The following is an 18,193-nucleotide window of genomic DNA, read 5'->3' as shown; positions in this document are numbered from 1 at the left end:
TCAACACACTTCAACACAGTTCAATGCATCCCGTGAATGCAATATTCAATGCACAGTGTGAAATCAATATACTTACATTTGAATAAATATATGCTTCTTTATTGCTCATGATCAGTTTGTAACTGGATTTCATTTCAGACAGCCCTGCCCTTTCCATTACGTACAAAACGTTGTTATTTCTTAAAACAAATAATCATGGAATTTGTGTCTACACATCTACTATTTTGGGAATAAACCATATTACCTGTGATTGCTAGTAAATTTTATATAGTTACATGAGCGTTACTTCAAGCATTATATTTCATTCTGAAATTCTTTTATATGTAATTGCAGATATAAATATAATAATATATTACATATAAACTACCAATGCAACAAAGAGCAACACAGACTGCATAAATGACAACACTGAAACAAGATTACCACTATAAAAGTTCAATGAGGTTCACTGACTGATTCTACAAATCACATTATTTCTCTGCATTAGAATTAGTACAGTGAATACATTACCGACCTACAGCTCATCAGCAGTAATTATGAACAGATACATTTGATTTAACACTGTACTTGACCTCGGAATACAGAGTGTTCTGCTGTGGTGCTTTCTTCTGTAGAGCTCTTTTATGGCCCTTTTCAGGCAAATGCACGGATGCATAATTAATCAAATCGCCATCCTAGGTACCAAACAAATTACAGTTAGATACAAAATATTCATGCAACACTTGCATGCATTTCAGATTGATCTACCAGATTTACCTTATCATGTAAGCTGTCATGTTGGTATTTTCCTGCCACTGACGCTGCTGCAGCTGCTGCTGCTGCCGATGATGATGATGATGAATAAAGAATGTCAGTTGCTTGAATTCAGTTATTAGGTTTATTTTGCACGAATACTGCATCTTACCTCTGCAATGCTTGCATCTCCTCCTCCTCAAACTAAATTGGACCAAAGAAAGTATTACAGCAAAACATAAGCCCAATGCTGCAATCAGACCAACAAACACAGGGTCCACAGGGGTCTCTGCTGAAAAGTAAAGTAAAGAATTAACTAAAAACCTTTTAAGGAAATATTTAGATTAAATAGGTCTTTTATGAAAGAAAAAAACATTTAGAGTAAAATGCAGCAAATTGCTTTACTGTATTTTAATAAATTGGACATTATTAAATGGGCCACAATCTGAATCTGTAAAGACACAAAACATTCACCTAAATTTATGTTAGTCCTGTTTCCTGAGTTTGCTGCACATTCAGCAACAGCACAATATAACGCTTTCCCATCTGAATGGTTGAAGGAGCTGATGAGTTGCTCACTGCTACCTGCTATGAAAGAAGACTAATTAAAAATAAACAGGCATGTCTTATGGAGGACAATCAGGACTGACGCATTTGAAATCGAGGCATCACCTTTCACCATCAGAAATGTGCCGCTTCCAAATATGAGCTGATCAAAGTACCTGACTGAGCAGTAATATGTTGCCTCATCAGGTTTTGTGATGTTCGTGACGGTCAAAATGAGCTGCCCATGCGATCGTATCGCCCGAAAGCGCGGATCATGAAACTCTTCAAAAAAATAAACTTGCTGAAGCCTTTCCACATTTGCCATACAGCGAGGCTTCTGTCCCAGGACTTGCTTGTACCAGCTCATTTTTTCAGAGCTGTACACCTCTGGGTAAGAGCAGGTTATATTCACTGTGCCTCCAGGCTCAACTGTGATCACTGGGTTGAGCTGAAAAAGATCTTTAGCCCTGCCTTAAAATAATAAATATTTTGACGTTCATAATCATGTATAACCTGAAAGGACTCAAAAATTATCCATTAATAACCTGAAAGGACTCACAAAATGTATAGTTTTACTTTTTTACCTTAATTAGTAGGTGGCAATCAAAAGAAGAAATTCAAATGCACTTACACGCATTGCAGAGAAGAATGGATGTGAACACAAAATGACTATTTTGAAATAAATCTCTCATTTTTAGCTGGATGCTTCACATGGATTAGGAAAAGTGTGGTGAAGGCACGAGCTCCTCATGAAGTATTGAACTGGTTGTTCTCAAAGATGTTCTCCTTCAAATACCAAAAAAAAAAAAAAAAAACAACTTCCTGTGCTACGTTCTGCACCCTCATGCGAGCAGTAGTTATAATGTGTAATTGCAGTTTACAGTTTACTTATTTCCCAAGATTTTTATTATTCAAAATTGACCAATTATGGAGTGAATCAGCAGGCTTTATGTAGGTAAAGTGAAAATAGTCCATGTTTATTCTCAACCACATGTCTAGTTTTATACTGGTAATATTTCATATTTCAGGTTCCCTAGTCTACGCCTAACCCCTGTCCTGCCTTCAGTTTGGGGGAGACAGTAATAGATATAACAGCCGGTTGGTAGGTTGTCTTAAACAATGCTTCAGAAGGTGGACAAATATGAATGTGGTCCACATGCACTGTTGCCAATGGTGGTAGTACCCTAGTGAGTAACAGACTCGCCTATGAACCAGAAGACCCGGGTTCGAATCCCACTTACTACCATTGTGTCCCTGAGCAAGACACTTAACCCTAAGTTGCTCCAGGGCGGGACTGTCCCTGTAACTACTGATTGTAAGTCGCTCTGGATAAGGGCGTCTGAAAAATGCTGTAAATGTAAATGGTCATGAAATGTGTCTTGTCAATTCCTCATTTTCATAATGTGCAATGTACATGTAATGGATGCTTCGGGAGAGAGGAATAAATGTTGAGGGAGATACCAAAAGGGGTTAAAAAACACCCTAAATACATTTAGAACTATAAATGAACTTTCTTCTGTTGATTCTTGTTTTTTTTTTAATATCACTGTTCCAACCGTCCTCCTTTATCCAGACTTTGGACTACTTTGGTGGAATTACTTAGGTTAAGTGAACAAGTGGCAGTAAACAACTTATTTTGTATACAATCTACATTAACTATCTAAATGGACCAAAAAGGCAAAACAGAAGAAAGGACAATGTGAGAAAAGCCTTGATGGCGATCTGTTTCTTACCTGGCACAGACTTCAAAAAAGTTTAATAGAAGATGTTTTGAGGATCACTGTACATGGAGTATGAAATATCAGCCATATAGCAGGGTTCACTGGACAAAATGCATCCTCCTACTGGTTCAAAACGTGTGAAACCGCAAGTACAGTGGATACAGAGGGATGCAAAAGTATTCGCCCCCCTTGAACTTTACACATTACAGCCACAAACATGAATATATTTTATTGGAATTCCACGTGAAAGACCAATACAAAGTGGTGTACATGAATAGATGAATAGATTCATGTTTGTGGCTGTAATGTGACAAAATGTGGAAAAGTTCAAGGGGAACTTTGTAATCTGTAAGGGTTTCTACCCACAGTTGATGGTTTTATATATGGGCTTGTAGGCAACTTTATGGAGACACTGAGAACCAGTTATAACTCTCTTGTACCAAGTACTCCACACTACAGGGGAGGGTGTCATTGGAAGCATTACAGCAAGCTGCAGAGACTGGCACACACAGTGAATAAGAACCAGATCTTTGAGGCCATACTCCTCCTTCAGCACTTTTTGGACCCCGTTGTTAATCCCTGTCACAACAGAGACATTGTCATTACCTATCTTCAGGAGTTTCTCTTTTTTTAAGATAACATTTCTGTAGGAAAGCCACAACAGCACTAGCTATAGCTCTACCATTACTGTATTTTTTTCAGCCATTTTGGACCTTCCCTAAAGTCTGATCTTTCACACAGTGAAACCAAGTGAACTCCATGTGAACTTGCAATGAGCTCACCAAACACACAGCTACAAGGTGTGTGCAGTGAATACAAAGCAACTCTGTAGAGGCTGAAGGCCAAACAGGCCTAGAGGTTTTGTTGTTGTTGAGCCAAGATAAGCCAGCAAGACCTAATACGTGAATTATGGCCCTGAGACGATGCCTCCGGGAAATGCCTACCTGTACAATTTATGATGTTACATGCATTGAGCTGACACACGGCGTCACTGCTCACCAGAAGTGATGGGTTAAAAACAGAGGACACATTTTGTTGTGTGCACCGTGTGCTATGCTGTGCTGTGTATCACAATGACAATCACTTCACTTTCACTTCACACTTAAACTCAGGTTATTTCAATGGGTCTGATTTCATGTTGGACAAAAAAGAAGCACAGATAAATAAGATAGATGTCATGAGCACTATCCGGAAAAATGTTCACAGCACATCACTTTTTCAACATTTTCTTATGTCAGTCTTATTCCAAAATGGATTAAATGCACTTTTTCCACAGAATTCCACACGCAACATGCCATAATGACGATGAAGTTTACTCGAGGCATTGGCGAATTTATTAAAAATAAACTGGGCAGTGGGGGCCCAGGAAGCTGACTCATAAACATTAGGTTGCTTATCTGCCAAGGTGGCACTGAGGTGCCACTGAGCAAAGCACCGTCCCCACACTCGGTGCCTGTCATGGCTGCCCACTGCTCCCTCAGGGGATGGTTAAATGCAGAGACCACATTTCACTATGTGCACTGGGTGCTGTGCTGTCTTGTGTCACTAGTGACAACTTATCACTTTCACTTTCACATGTACAGTATTCACAGCCTTTGCTCAATACTTTGTTGATGCACTTTTGGCAGCAATTACAGCCTCAAGTCTTTTTGAATATGATGCTACACCTATCCTTGGCCAGTTTGGCCCGTTTCTCTTTGCAGAACCTCTCAAGCTCCATCGGGTTGGATGGGACGCTTTGGTGCACAGCCATATTAAGATCTTTCCATTCAAGTCTGGGCTCTGGCTGGGACACTCAAGGAGTTGTCCTGAAGCCACTCCTTTGATATCTTGGCTGTGTGCTTGAACGGTTGTTGTCGTTCTGAAAGGTGAATTGTTGCCCGAGTCTGATGTCAAGAGAGCTCTGGAGCAGATTTCCATCCATAATGTCTCTGTCCATTGCTGCAGTCATCTTTCCCTCTATCCTGACTAGTCTCCTAGTTCTTGTAGCTGAAAAACATGATACAGGGTGGTAGTAGCCTAGTGAGTAACACACTTGCCTATGAACCAGAAGACCCAGGTTCAAATCCCACTTACTACCATTGTGTCCCTCAGCAAGACACTTAATCCTGAGTTGCTCCAGGGGGGGACTGTCCCTGTAACTACTGATTGTAAGTCGTTCTGGATAAGGGCATCTGATAAATGCTGTAAATCTAAGTATACCGCCACCACCATGCTTCACTGTGGGGATGATATTGGCCCGGTGATGAGTGGTGCCTTGTTTACTGCAAATGTAACTCCTGAGAGAGTTCAATCTTTCTCTCATCAGACCAAAGACTTTTGTTTCTCATGTTCTGAGAGTCCTTCAGGTGGCTTTTGGTAAACTCCAGGCAGGCAGCCATATGCCTTTTAATAAGGAGTGGCTTATGTCTGGAAACTCTACCATACAGGCCTGATTGGTGGATTACTGCAGAGATGATTGTCTTGCTCGAAGGTTCTCCTCTGTCCAAAGATGTTTGTTCAGAGGACTCCTGGAGCTCTGACACAATGACCATCAGGTACTTGGTCACCTGCCTGAGGTTGGAAACATGATGCACCTGAGCTCAATGTTGAGCTTCATGTCAAAAGCTGTGAATTCTTATGTACTTGTGCTTCCTCAGTTTTTATATTTTTAATAAATTTATCAAAACCTTAAGTGTACTTCAATTTGTCATTATGGAAAACATGATTGTAACATAACAAAAGGTGGAAAAGTAATTCACCCACAGGACCGCGACTGCTGAATTCTGTATTAAAGACTCAGAGCCAGAGCCATATTTTCAGAGCCAGTCTTCTTTTTTCTGAAGAAGTTTTTGACTTAGACACATTTTCTACGACAGCATCTTCTCCCTCCAACTCAACAAGCCCCAGAAATGTTCACACAAGTGTCTGCTTAGAGTCACTGAAGTTACTTACTACTTCGAAACACTTACATCTGTGGACTCATCGTGGAGGAGGATGAAATGATGCTCACCCATGTCTGCAACCAACTTTTTCGGTGTGTTGCTAGGACAACATTAATCACTTCTCTACACTTCGTCCTGTGCATTTTGAAGTGGGTAGCAGCAGTGGAGTCTGAGACAGCAGTTCTACCTGCTTCTCCAATGTGATCACATGCCAGCACAGAACAGTGTTCAGCAATAGCTAATGGTGGCCTCCGCCTTTTTTGCTGAATCATTTTTTTGGCGGTGAGGTTTGGGTGTAACTGTTATAAGGTTTTGCCTTTTGAGTATGTTTTTGAATTGTCATGTGTTATGTTTTTTTTTACATCACTAAGTTTGCCGTAGAAGTCAGCCTTACAATACCTAAACACTGCAAACACTGTCCACATGTACACACCCAGCTTACATGTCCTCCCCTTTGAGCACTTTGAGCAGACTGAGGTTGTGGTTAAGTTAATAGAGCTGCACCAAGATCCGCAACAATTTGCAATTACACGTCCAGTGTATCAGCTTGAAAGGCATAATGTTCACTAGCTGCTTAAAAGCATCGCACCCACTGTAATGAGTACAATTGTGTAATGCTGATCCATGTATCTAGTCAAAGGACCCTTACTGCAGTATGTGCTAGGGCTATGCAAGTGAGGTTCAATGCAGTTTGGACATGCTTACGTGTATTTTTCAAGTTCAAGTGAAGCTGCACCACAGCTTTATGGCAGAGCGCAAGTGCATAAAGAGAAAGGATTTTACCTTTACCACATTGCCCTCCCTGCCATGAGAGACTGCAAGACATTACTACTTATTTTGCTTAGATTTTGATAATTATTTATTCCTGCATTTAACTCATTGTGTTGATTTCAGTTCCACGGTCCTCTACCACAAGATTTATGGGCTGTGCAAGGCCTGCTGCTGCTACTGCAAGCCTCTGTGACCTCCACTTACGATAAGATGATCCTTTATTAGTCCCACAAGTGGGAAATGTACAGCATTCATCCGCATTCATGTCAGCATTTAGTTTTGTGAAAGGTACAAAATAAAGCAATCATACTATTATTATTATTATTTATTAACACACATTTCTGATTGTAACAAAAACAAACAAACAAACAAACAAAAAGAACTAGTGCATTGGCAGGATGTCTACTTGTTAGAAAATATTGAATATCAATTTTAATTTTCCTTTCATCATCTAGTGTAGTGCTTAAAACATTTACTAATAGGACAGCTGACAGCTGGAATAGAGTCACACCTCAATTTAGTTCACCATCATCTGATCAGGATTATGAAATTATTTCTTTCAAATTATGAAAGTATTTCTACACCTGTACCTGTAATTTACCAGCACCCACAAGATAGTTCCTCTCTTGCTCTAAACCTGATGTAACATCACACTGTGCAGTGGCACCAAAATTAGCATCTCCAAGGTCACACCTCCAACACTGTGGGTTCGAATACAGGCACTCCCTGTAGGTTTCCTACAGGGTTCTCTGGTACCCAAAGGCATGCATGGATTAGTGGATCATGGATTACATTGGTGACTTTACACTGTGTGTGTGTGTGTATTGTGCTTTTATTTTCACAATAAAAGCACAATACAATTATTGAAATAGTAATCTGTAACAAACTAAAATACACTTCTAATCTGGTTATAAAATTCATTTATTTGCATTCTTAAAACATACCAACATGAATAAACTGCATATGAAACATTGACTTTCCTCTCTAATTATATTTTTCACAATCCTGCTTTTCAGGCTCATTCTGTACGCTCTACTGCCACCTTCTGATTAAAATTGGAGCTGAATATCACAACTCTGATGTTCTTTCCCAAAATACAAATAGAATACTTCCCCTGTAGGACACACCTACATTTAAGAACCCAATGCAAGAAACATGTTTAGTATTTTTGGAACAGGAGAAAGTAAAACGCTTTTGATGAACCTGTCGCCTCTTTATAGCTTCATGGCTGCTTTGTTCATTATTGTCATCATCAAAAACCACTTCATTACATGCTCATTAACATGAGTGAAGCCCTTCACGATTTTTTTGATGAAACTACATAAGATATACAGATTGTACTTTTCACCAAACACATGCAAAGCTTACCAGAGGCTAGTTGTGGTAGTATTCTAGTGTGTTAGATGCTCGCCTATGAACCAGAAGACCACAAAGTCACCCCACTTACTACCATTGTGTCCCTGAGCAAGACACTTAACCCTGAGTGTCTCCAGGGGGGACTGTCCCTGTAACTACTGATTGTAAGGCGCTCTGGATAAGGGTGTGTGGTAAAAGCCTTCTGCTAAAAGCAATACATGTAAAAACAATTTTATTTTAACTACCTTACTGATAAAAAACTCGAGTCGACTGCTCAGACCCACCCCATTTCTCAAACATCAGAGTAAATGGTCTCAGCCTCTGTATTCTTGCCTTCTTCTTTCTTCTCCTTTTTTGCCTGGGCTTCTTTATGATCAAAGTTCAGTGAGGAGTAGGTCATTTTGCTTTCTTCACACACCTAGAGTTTAGCAGCAGGTTGACCACTTCTTAAATTAGTATAAAAAAATATTAATACAATTGATTGTTTTATTAAATTTTATGTATTTATTTAACCAAAAAAAGGTTATTTTCTTACCTCCTCTTCACTTGGCTGTTCATGGTGTGACTCTTCCTCCAACACATCTGCCGATGGCGTGAAATGTTTTGTTTTACATCAAATATTTAAAAGAAACAGATTCCCCGCAACTCCAGCAAATTATCTCACATTGATTCATTTTCACAGCCTGAACAATGTAGTGGCATGTGAGAGAATGATATTGAAAATTGAACCCTTGATCAGATCGCTAGGCACTTCCTTTATTCTCGGGTCAACATGTGGTGTTCTTGAATTAAGCCCAGTCTAAGATTTAGATGGAGCTTCAGTAAAGTTCTCCATTCAAACATGCTTTTAGTCTAGGACCAGACTAAAAGCCATAAAATGGACACTGACCCAAAGATATACAAATCTTAAATCTGCAGAAAAATATACTTACTGCTATGCTGTTGAGGTCGGCTTCTAATCTGATGTATGCAGATGATGTAGATATTTATTATTAAAGACAAGATTAATGCTTCTGCCAGAACGAAACACACAGGAACCAGAATGTTCCTGTTATTGGTACCTAAATGAACAAACAAAAAAACACATAAAGATATTTAGCTAAACACAAAGCAATATGCAATGCGCATACCCCCTATTTTGTAATACATTATTACATGAACTTGAAAAATTAAATGATGATGCTTGCTTTTTACTCAAAGCTGTTTATTTAAAACTCAGACCAGTCAGTTAGGCCACTCAGCAGACCAATCTCATCATTTTAGTAAAGAGTGGGAAGCCATGACAGGCACCCCAGGAAGCAATGTGTGGGGACGGTACTTTGCTCAGTTGTACCTTGGGGGTGCGGAATTCGAGCCCACAATCTTCCGATTACGGGTCTGCTTCCTTACCCACTAGGCCACCACTGCCCTGAGCTGGTCTAAACTCCACATACCCAATTGCATGCATCTGCAAGGATACAGAATGTGCATTAAAGCAGTGATCATCAAACTTTCCTCCAGCTCTTTTTCTAAATGCATCAGATTGATACAGTTAGTTACAGTTGTGAAACTGTTACCAGAAAGGCAGAGTATATTGTAATTTTTTTTAACCATCAGTGGATTAGTAATGAACATTTTCTTTGAAATGCTTACCTTCTCCATTTTTGATGCCAGTACAATCTGACCCTAAAAGTACAACCAGATCATGTAACAAAGTGCCACATTGTAGAATCCATAAAATTCCTTAATTTTATTTTAAATACGTGATGATAAACTACACATTAACCAATATGCAAATATCTACTTATGCTATTGTTCAAAATTAGCATAAGTAGCAGTGCTCCTGGGTTACTCAAGGATAAAGCAACATGAAATGGGTTTCAATTGAAAAAGAATGCCAAAATACAATAATTAATAAACTTGAAAACATACATTTTCTAAAATGATGTAGTTAAAAACCCACATCTCCTTATACTGATGCTGTGCTTGTTATTCATTTTTACTGCATTTTTATTTCTTCTTAGTTCAGCTGAACTTGGAAAAGTGGAAAATGAATGAAGCTTTATAAGTGACAGCTAATAAAACGGATTAATAAATCAGATTATTCCATAAAACTATGTGCAGCTAAGCAGTTCAATACATCATTTAATATGTAAAACCAAAGGTTTCTATCAAAATTGAGAACAGTTCTAAATGACCCTTAACTCTTGTGTGCCTGTGTATACATGTATAGTAACAGAAAATTAGTTTTCTTTGATTATCTTACCGCCTTCAATTTCCGTGGAGTTAGAACATGACCCTAAAATTACAACCAGAACATGAAACATAGAGCATTGCAGAATCAATAACAATGTGACTCACATATTTTTGGTCAATGTAAAAGATAATATTTTACTTACATACTGTTTGTATGAAAAAAAGTACATTCCACACACCACGCATCTTTAGTTTCATGAGTAAAATGACACTTGTCTGACTGCCTATGAATAATGGGGAAGTCACTGGAAAGTGGTCAGATGTCTCGCCCTGAATTATGTTAGAAAAAAAATTTCAATGCCTCACACCAGTGTTCAGTTTTAGAACATGTGGTTAATTCTGCTGCTGCATGCAGCTGAAGTGACCACAATGTTTTTTCTGTTTTTAAATTAAATTTAGGTATTCTGTACTCATGTTCATATGTCTATGGCTGCAATAGCTATTATAAGCCTGATCAAGACAAGATCAAAAATCACACAGAGGAAAAAAAAAAGAGTGCCTCATGAGCTCATGAAATAGGCCAACAACTCAAAGGACTGGTGTAATCCTCATGGGTTTCAGCCTCTGTGTTTTTAAACATGTTTAAATGTACATACAGCTTGCTTTGTTCCAAACGCAAAAGTGCACAAAATGAATTTGTGTCATTGAACAACTGCATTCTGTGAATGCCATGACTTATTTCTTGAACAATGTGCATTCTGTTGACAAAAAGACTTTTTGGTTTTGAGTACATTATGGTGATGTGTTGGTGGCCAACGAAACGGCTCTTTAAAGTGAACAATTGGATCCAGTTCCAGCTTGTGAGCCAGAGTCTGACAAGCTTTATTCTTTCTCGTTTTTTTTTTCTTTGTCAAGCTGCACAGGATCAGTCGACCACACGTTGCATGTCTGCACTGAACAGTACAAGGAAGGGTGGTGCTACAGGGTGACTTTATGGGGCAGTGGTGGCCTAGTGGTTAAAGAGACGGGTCTGTAATCAGAAGGTTGCCGGTTCGAATCCCGCTCCGCCAAGGTAACACTGAGGTGCCACTGAGCAAAGCACCGTCCCCACACACTGCTCCCCGGGCGCCTGTCATGGCTGCCCACTGTTCACTGAGGGTGATGGGTTAAATGCAGAGGACAAATTTCACTGTGTGCACCATGTGCTGCTGTGTATTACATGTGACAATCACTTCAATTGGGCTTTAATTCTTATTTTATCCAAATAACAGTACAGTAAATTCTTGCTTTTATTTATATGCTGCCAATATGTGCCCCTGTTTTCTTATTTTTTATTTATTTATTGTTATAAATAAATTACAAAAGCCCCTTGTCTTTTGTAATATGGTGACAGGTAGTGACATTTTGCAACGCTAGTTCATCTTTGTATGAAATATAACCATGATGCATTGGGTTGGGACAACATAACATTATTTAAACTTGTGATTCTCTAAGTTTTTGTTGTTTCAAAGTAAATAATTAAAACTATTGGATTTTTTTGTCTTGTCTTGTCTTGGGGTGTGGGGGTGATGAAGGTGCATGAAACCAGGGGATAAATTGTAAACACAAAAGAAACAGCTTACGGGCCAAAAGAAACAGAAAAAATATATTAATAAAAACAAACCCTAAGGCGTGAGACTGATATGTCCAGAACAAAACACAAGGTTAAGGTAGGTGTCCACACTATTGCAGCAGTCTCATTCTGTTGCAATCTCTTTCCTTTTAACAGGGCCCTAATCATGGGTGTCTAATCAGCAGCAGTTGTCCATGATTAGAGCCCTGTTGTCAGCCTGTTGTCAGGCTGATCGGTGCTTCGCGTGACCCCTTCTGGTTCTGCCCAGTCTGCGTCCGCTGCTCAGCTGTGTCAGTGCCACCTGGTGGTAGTGAAGAGAGGAAGCGGGGGTGACACAAAGGGAACAACACAGACACATACACACAGAGACAGACAGAAAACAGGGTTTTCCGGGTCAGGCTCTGGGCTCTCCGGGGTTTCCTCTGGAGGCGGGGTCAGGAGAGTGAGCTGAGACCCACAGGCAGCCACCAGTGACACAGGAGGGTGGCTTGTCTGCACTGAGATCAAGGGCTGACAGAGATCTCGCACACTTGCCAGGACCTGACGGGTTTGGGGTGCTGCTCTGCAGGCATCAATGGGTGTGTGACTGGTGTGGTGTGTGGGGTTGAGACAGAATGCGACCAATGGTTCTGGGGGGTCAAACTCTGCCCTGAACTGTTTCAGGAAATACCAGTAGGTGGTATTTGCCACTCCATCCCATGTTCATAGTTCTACACACCATCCCCAAGCTGACCCAGTCACAGCAGGGTGGTGATCTTGTTGGTTTCTGTGAGTGTGAGTAGAGCAGCAAGGTCAGGAATGCAAGGTCAGGAGGCCATCAGGAATTCTGTGCATGTACCTGTTTCTCTTGAAAATGGCTCAGGCAGCATTGTCACATGCGCCAAGTCCAGCAGGGTGATGGCTGCTTCGCCACAGGTGGTGGTGGGTGCGTATTGACTGCTGGGGTTAACCACTGATGGCCCAGCTGGAACGCCTGTTGCTGGTGGTGGGCGTTGGCAGGAAGCAGGATTTGAGAGCTGCTGGAAAAAAGGTGGTTGGACAGTGGCACTGGTGCTGAGCGGCTATCCAGCTGGGGAACATTTTGGCAGAGTCCGCGACCAGAACTGGAGAGGCTTGTCAAAAACGCCTAAACGCTTCAAACTGGACCCCTCCTTTGTGGGTGAGTTACGGCAGCATACCGACTCCACTCCGGGGCCATCGGAGGTTGGTTTTGGTTACTGTCACATGATTTCATCCATATGACCGGGCGCAACATGGAGATGAGGTAATGTGGCTCCTATAAATTGGCAAGATCACCACTGCCAGCTGCTCAGTCATTGATTAGCATTCGTCAGTTTGACTCGCCTCCTTCTCCACCTCAACTCGTAAGATTGATCCTGCTCATCTTCTCACCTCTCAACTCTTTCCTCTCATCTTGTCCCTTCCCCAATTCAACCTAGAATGCGAATGTCAACATCCGTGTGGTTTTACAGCTCACGCCGGCTCTCATTCACAGATTAAACCGGAGGACACCTTGCGTCCAATCGCACTGGAGGTTCTCGTTTTTTTTCCAACACGCGCTCATGTTCTGGTCCTCCGCTGGTACTGTGACAAGGGTGTTGTCTATTGTGATACTGATTGATTGTCAATCAATGTTGCTTTGGTGATGGAAAATAAACTTGCTGAGAAAAAAGTTTATTGAGTGCCTCTGCTGCACATCAGAAAAACTCTGTCTTACCAAGAGTTTACTGAGGTACACACATGTATTTATATCTCACCCTTTCCATCCTTCTGTGGCCAGCTTGCAAAGCTCTGACAGAAAAACTTATTATTTTTGGCAATAAAATAGTTAAAGCACCAAAAAAAAAAAAAAAAAATACTGTTAAGAGAAGAAAGAGAGGGTTCTTTGTGAGAGGAGCTATAAGAGCCCTAATTCCCATCTCTACTGCATAATTGTTAACAGGATAATGCACTTCTTTCTCTCTAGTGTCGCTGTGACTTCCTGCTAGACTGACACTCATATGGCAGAGGTGACCTAGCCACTGAGCCAAGCACCGTCCCCACACACTGCTCCCCGGGCACCTCTCATGGCTGCCCACTGCTTCCTCAGTGGATGGGTTAAAATGCAGTGTGTCACATGTGACAACTAATCTCATTCACTTAGTGGGCTGGGGTGGTTATTACCCTAGCTGGATTTAGTTTGCTAATCCAGTTAAACGACAATGTTTTCTACATTTTTTCACACCAGCACAGCAAAATAACTGGACTAAATCATTTCTATGAAATATTTAGCTCAGCATAGTGAGTGACGCTCATGCTACAAAATCAAGTGTTGCCCTTCTACGGCCTCCTCCTTGTCTACTGGCCTGTCTCCTGGCCTCTATGATCTGGACACTGACAGACACAGCAAACATTTTTTTCCACAGCTCCCATTGATGTGCCATCCTTGATGTGCTACACTACCTGACCCCCTTGTGTGGGTAGTAGACTCCGTCTCATGCCACCACTAGAGTGAAAGCATCACCATCATTCAAAAGTGACCAAAACATGAGCCAGAAAGCATAGGAACTGAGAAGTGGTCTGTGGTCACCACCTGCAGAACCCAGCCTTTATTGGGGATGTCTTGCTTATTGCCGATCATTTCCACTTGTTGTATAACGTGATCCTAATTGATTTTCAATCAACGTTGCTTCGGTGATGGAAAATAAACTTGGTGAAAAAAAGTTTATTGAGTGCCTCTGCTGCACATCAGAAAAACTCTGTCTTACTAAGGTACACACATGTATTTATATCTCACCCTTACCCTCCTTCTGTGGCCAGCTTGCAAAGCTTTGACGGAACACTGATAAGCATGTTTTTCCATCCTGTTGTTGTTTTTACTGAAGCAGAAGACTAAGCTGGTCTGCCAAAAGCACAAACTGATTCTTGCAAATATTAAGTCTCAAAACACCGTTGTGCGTGCATAGAAGAAAAAAAGAATGCAAATTGTTGTTATATTCTATTGAATCCTGCAAGCATAGGAAACATTATGATTTTCCATTACACTTCCTAAGTGAGCATTACATAAAAACTATATCAATAATACTAAAATGAAAAATAAAAACATTGTATTAAATAAACTATATGCAACACTGAATGGAACAAATGATCTATATCTACATTTTTGTAGTGTATTGTGCCATCACTTGAATCAGTGAAGCAGTGGCACCTTTATTTGACTTTACTTTACTTTACTTGGCAAATGCTTTTATCCAAAGCGACTTAAAAGGAAAAGACATCAGCAATTCTCATTTGGTTTCCATAGATGAGTTACAAAACTAAAAGCCCTGATCAGGCCTAACTTGTCAAGAATAGAACATGCTAGGGAATTGTTAGCTACTAGAAAATGTATTATTTTTATTGTGTGTGTGTGTGTTAGACTTGTTTGAAATACTTTTTAAACAAGTGAATTTTCAAAATGTTCTTAAAGCTGGTGGTGGTAGTCTCGGCTAGTCAAATGGAGCAGGGCAAGTCGTTCCACCAGCCAGGGACAACAAAGGAGAACAGAGTTGATTGGGATCGGAGACCCTGTGAAAAGAATTTTCAGTCGCATTTCATTTGCAGATCTGAGAGAGCGTGCAGGAGTGTATCTAGGTAGTATTGTATTGATACAGGAGGGTGCAGTTCCATTTACAGCCCTGTAGGCAGCATCAAGGATTTAAACTCAATGTGAGCAGCTACCGGGAGCCAGTGGAGAGAGGTGAGAAGAGGCGTGACATGGGTGTGTTTCGGCTGATTGAAGAAGAGACGGGCTGCCACATTTTGGACCATCTGGAGTGGTTTTATGGTGCAGAAGCTGCAGAAGCTACAGCCAGGAGAGAGTTACAGTAGTCGAGTTTAGAGATGACCATTGCCTGGACGAGGAGCTGTGTATGTAACGGATGCACACCAGCGTTCAATCACCCATGCACTTCAGTTGTTGTCAAAAGGGAGACCTAATTATGTGGGAACACAGCAGGGTACAGTCAGTGGCTAACGTTGACGCATGTTGCGGCCCTCCTCTCATCCCCTCTCTGCTCCCACAGCACACTGAGGCGACTGCCCGTCAATACAACTGGTAAAATAAAATTAAATAGAATACATGAAATAACCCACCACATGAATTCAAACAGTCACTCAGTCATTAAATGTACAACTATTTAAAGTTGAGCCCAACAGTGACATTAAACGACAGTAAAACACAGAAAATGAAAATACAATTTAAAAAAGAAAATGTCGATTGTATAGTGGCTACATTGCATACATTTCACATTTAACATAACTGCAGGGAACAGTCAGTGGCTAACGTTCACGCACGTCACGGCCCTCCTCTCATCCTACAAGACAAATGCTTCTGCTAACACGTGGTGGACCCGCTTATATTACAGAGCATAATACCAACAAAATAATACACCTATATACAAAGGATAAAATGGGGAACATTGCGCGCATCTCACCCCTCTCTGCTCCCACAGAACACAGAACAGAGGTAACTGCATGTGAACGTGAGCTATATAGTGCGCCATCAATATAACCCTGAACACACAAGCAATGTGGAACCAAAATTTTCGTTTCCACCCACAATTATACAGAAAAACACATGAACCCCATAGCTTACAATGACATTTAGAAATGTCATTGTTTTTCATAAAAAACATGAAATGAATAAACCACATTTCAATTGAAAAATATCCAAGGAGAAAACATATATAGTCAGTTGTTAATTCCATCAACATAATATTGGGATTCTAAGGGATCTTGAAAAGAAGTGTGTCCCCAAAAGAACATTGCTGCTACTATGATGCGCACTAATGTTCGGTCAAGTTTCTTGTATTTTATCCCATATCCTGGAACACTCAGGCGACGAATTCGGTCTTACCACCAGGGGGAGCTATCACTGGAAGGGGGAATTGGTGTTAACTCTAATGATTCCTGCTTGTGTTTTCTCTGTTAAATACAGGTTAGTATAGTACACCACTATTTCTAAATACTCCCATTGGGTGTATTTAGAAATACAACCCATTGGTTGAAAGCACAGGGATGTGGGTTGATTCTGTAAAGGGGATAGCAGATATTGAACGAATGTAATATTCGAATAATATGTATTTCTGTTGAGATATTTCTGTTGAGATTAACCTGTGAGAAGACTGAAAACATAATGTAATTCAGGAAGTGAGTATATGTAAATTGTTTGTAAAGTTGAGTGTAAAATATATTTTCTTGAGATTAAGAAATGCCTGCACGAGCGAATGACAATAATGATTCCTGCCTGTGTTTTCTCTGTTAAATACAGAAACCGCAGACACAAACAAATACTCTTTTTAAATCTGTCACAGCCCCGGGGCGCTGGGATCAGTAACACTACACTACTAATTGTTGTCTTCCTCTAAGTTTCCTTGACTATGTGATGTCACCTGTTTGAAAATTATTCAATTTAGCCTAGTCTGGGTCTAAACAGTTGTATTATAATATTTTGTAAGGCAGTGCAGGTGCAAGTTTATTTTCTTCGGGATGCAGTTATGTATTTTGTTCAAAAACAAGGACATGAGCCTGAACTTTTGACTGGTAGTGCATCACTTTAACACAAAATGCCATGCCAAAGCATACACTTTGAAATTTCCTGAACTCATCTTTTAAGCACACCTGTTTCCATGGGATTATATACATCAAACTTTCTGCTTTTTACCTGCTTATTCTGATGAAGGAACCCAAAGATTAAGATTTATTCACCGTTTACAATATGTTACACACATTACACAAGAATTTTAACATTATGCTGTGCAAGAAAAGTCTCAATAAAGTTAAGAAACAACTTAGAAAGTTTCCCAACTGTAAGTTCAGTGCTGAGAGATCGTGAGAAAACGGTGGTGTACACATTTGGTTTGAAATACAGCTGTGGCATATGCCATGTTTGCTGTATTCATCCTAACAGTCACTAGGGGGCAGAAGATTGCCTGTTATCTGATAAATTCTGCAAGAGAAAAAGAACAACCACACTGTATAATTATATATATAAATATATATAAATATAATTCTATAGTGTGTGTATATGTATATTATTATTATCCATTATAAAACAGGAATACATCTTTTTGAGCATCTTTATATATAATTTATTTCAGAAACTAATTTTTACTATGCATCAACAATATTACATTGCATAACTCATATAAATCTGTAGGTTCTCTATGCAAATTACATGTTTACATATCATGTTTGCCTTATAATTAGACTCTTACTTCTAAATGCAGAAAATGAAGTAGTTTTGCTCAAGATTTAAGTGTGGATCAAATAAACTATGAAAATGTGCAATTAACATGGATTGTTTTTGTTGAAATAGTCACTCCTTCAACCAGAAA

General features: G+C 40.0%; 1 protein-coding gene and 1 long non-coding RNA gene across 2 annotated transcripts; both read right to left on the bottom strand.

Moving 5' to 3' along the window:
* Window positions 1–492: 492 nt before the first annotated feature.
* LOC114783534 (uncharacterized) lies at window positions 493–5,995 on the bottom strand. Its single transcript, XM_028969015.1, has 8 exons — window positions 5,951–5,995; window positions 5,422–5,575; window positions 3,447–3,578; window positions 1,405–1,749; window positions 1,207–1,317; window positions 905–1,021; window positions 757–818; window positions 493–674 (listed from the first exon to the last, which is right to left on the bottom strand). The coding sequence occupies exons 1-8, from the start codon at window positions 5,993–5,995 to the stop codon at window positions 525–527; spliced, it is 1,116 nt and encodes a 371-aa protein (XP_028824848.1). The 3' UTR covers window positions 493–524.
* A 1,686-nt stretch (window positions 5,996–7,681) lies between these two features.
* LOC114783536 (uncharacterized) lies at window positions 7,682–9,528 on the bottom strand. The gene is made up of 3 exons (XR_003748510.1): window positions 8,983–9,528; window positions 8,586–8,632; window positions 7,682–8,468 (listed from the first exon to the last, which is right to left on the bottom strand). It is a non-coding gene; the product is annotated as an uncharacterized LOC114783536 (long non-coding RNA).
* Window positions 9,529–18,193: the final 8,665 nt, after the last annotated feature.

The sequence above is a fragment of the Denticeps clupeoides genome, unplaced genomic scaffold (genome assembly GCF_900700375.1).
Source record: "Denticeps clupeoides unplaced genomic scaffold, fDenClu1.1, whole genome shotgun sequence".
Taxonomy (NCBI): domain Eukaryota; kingdom Metazoa; phylum Chordata; class Actinopteri; order Clupeiformes; family Denticipitidae; genus Denticeps; species Denticeps clupeoides.
Note: the sequence above shows the minus strand (reverse complement) of the source record. Positions and strands in the feature narration are given on the sequence as shown.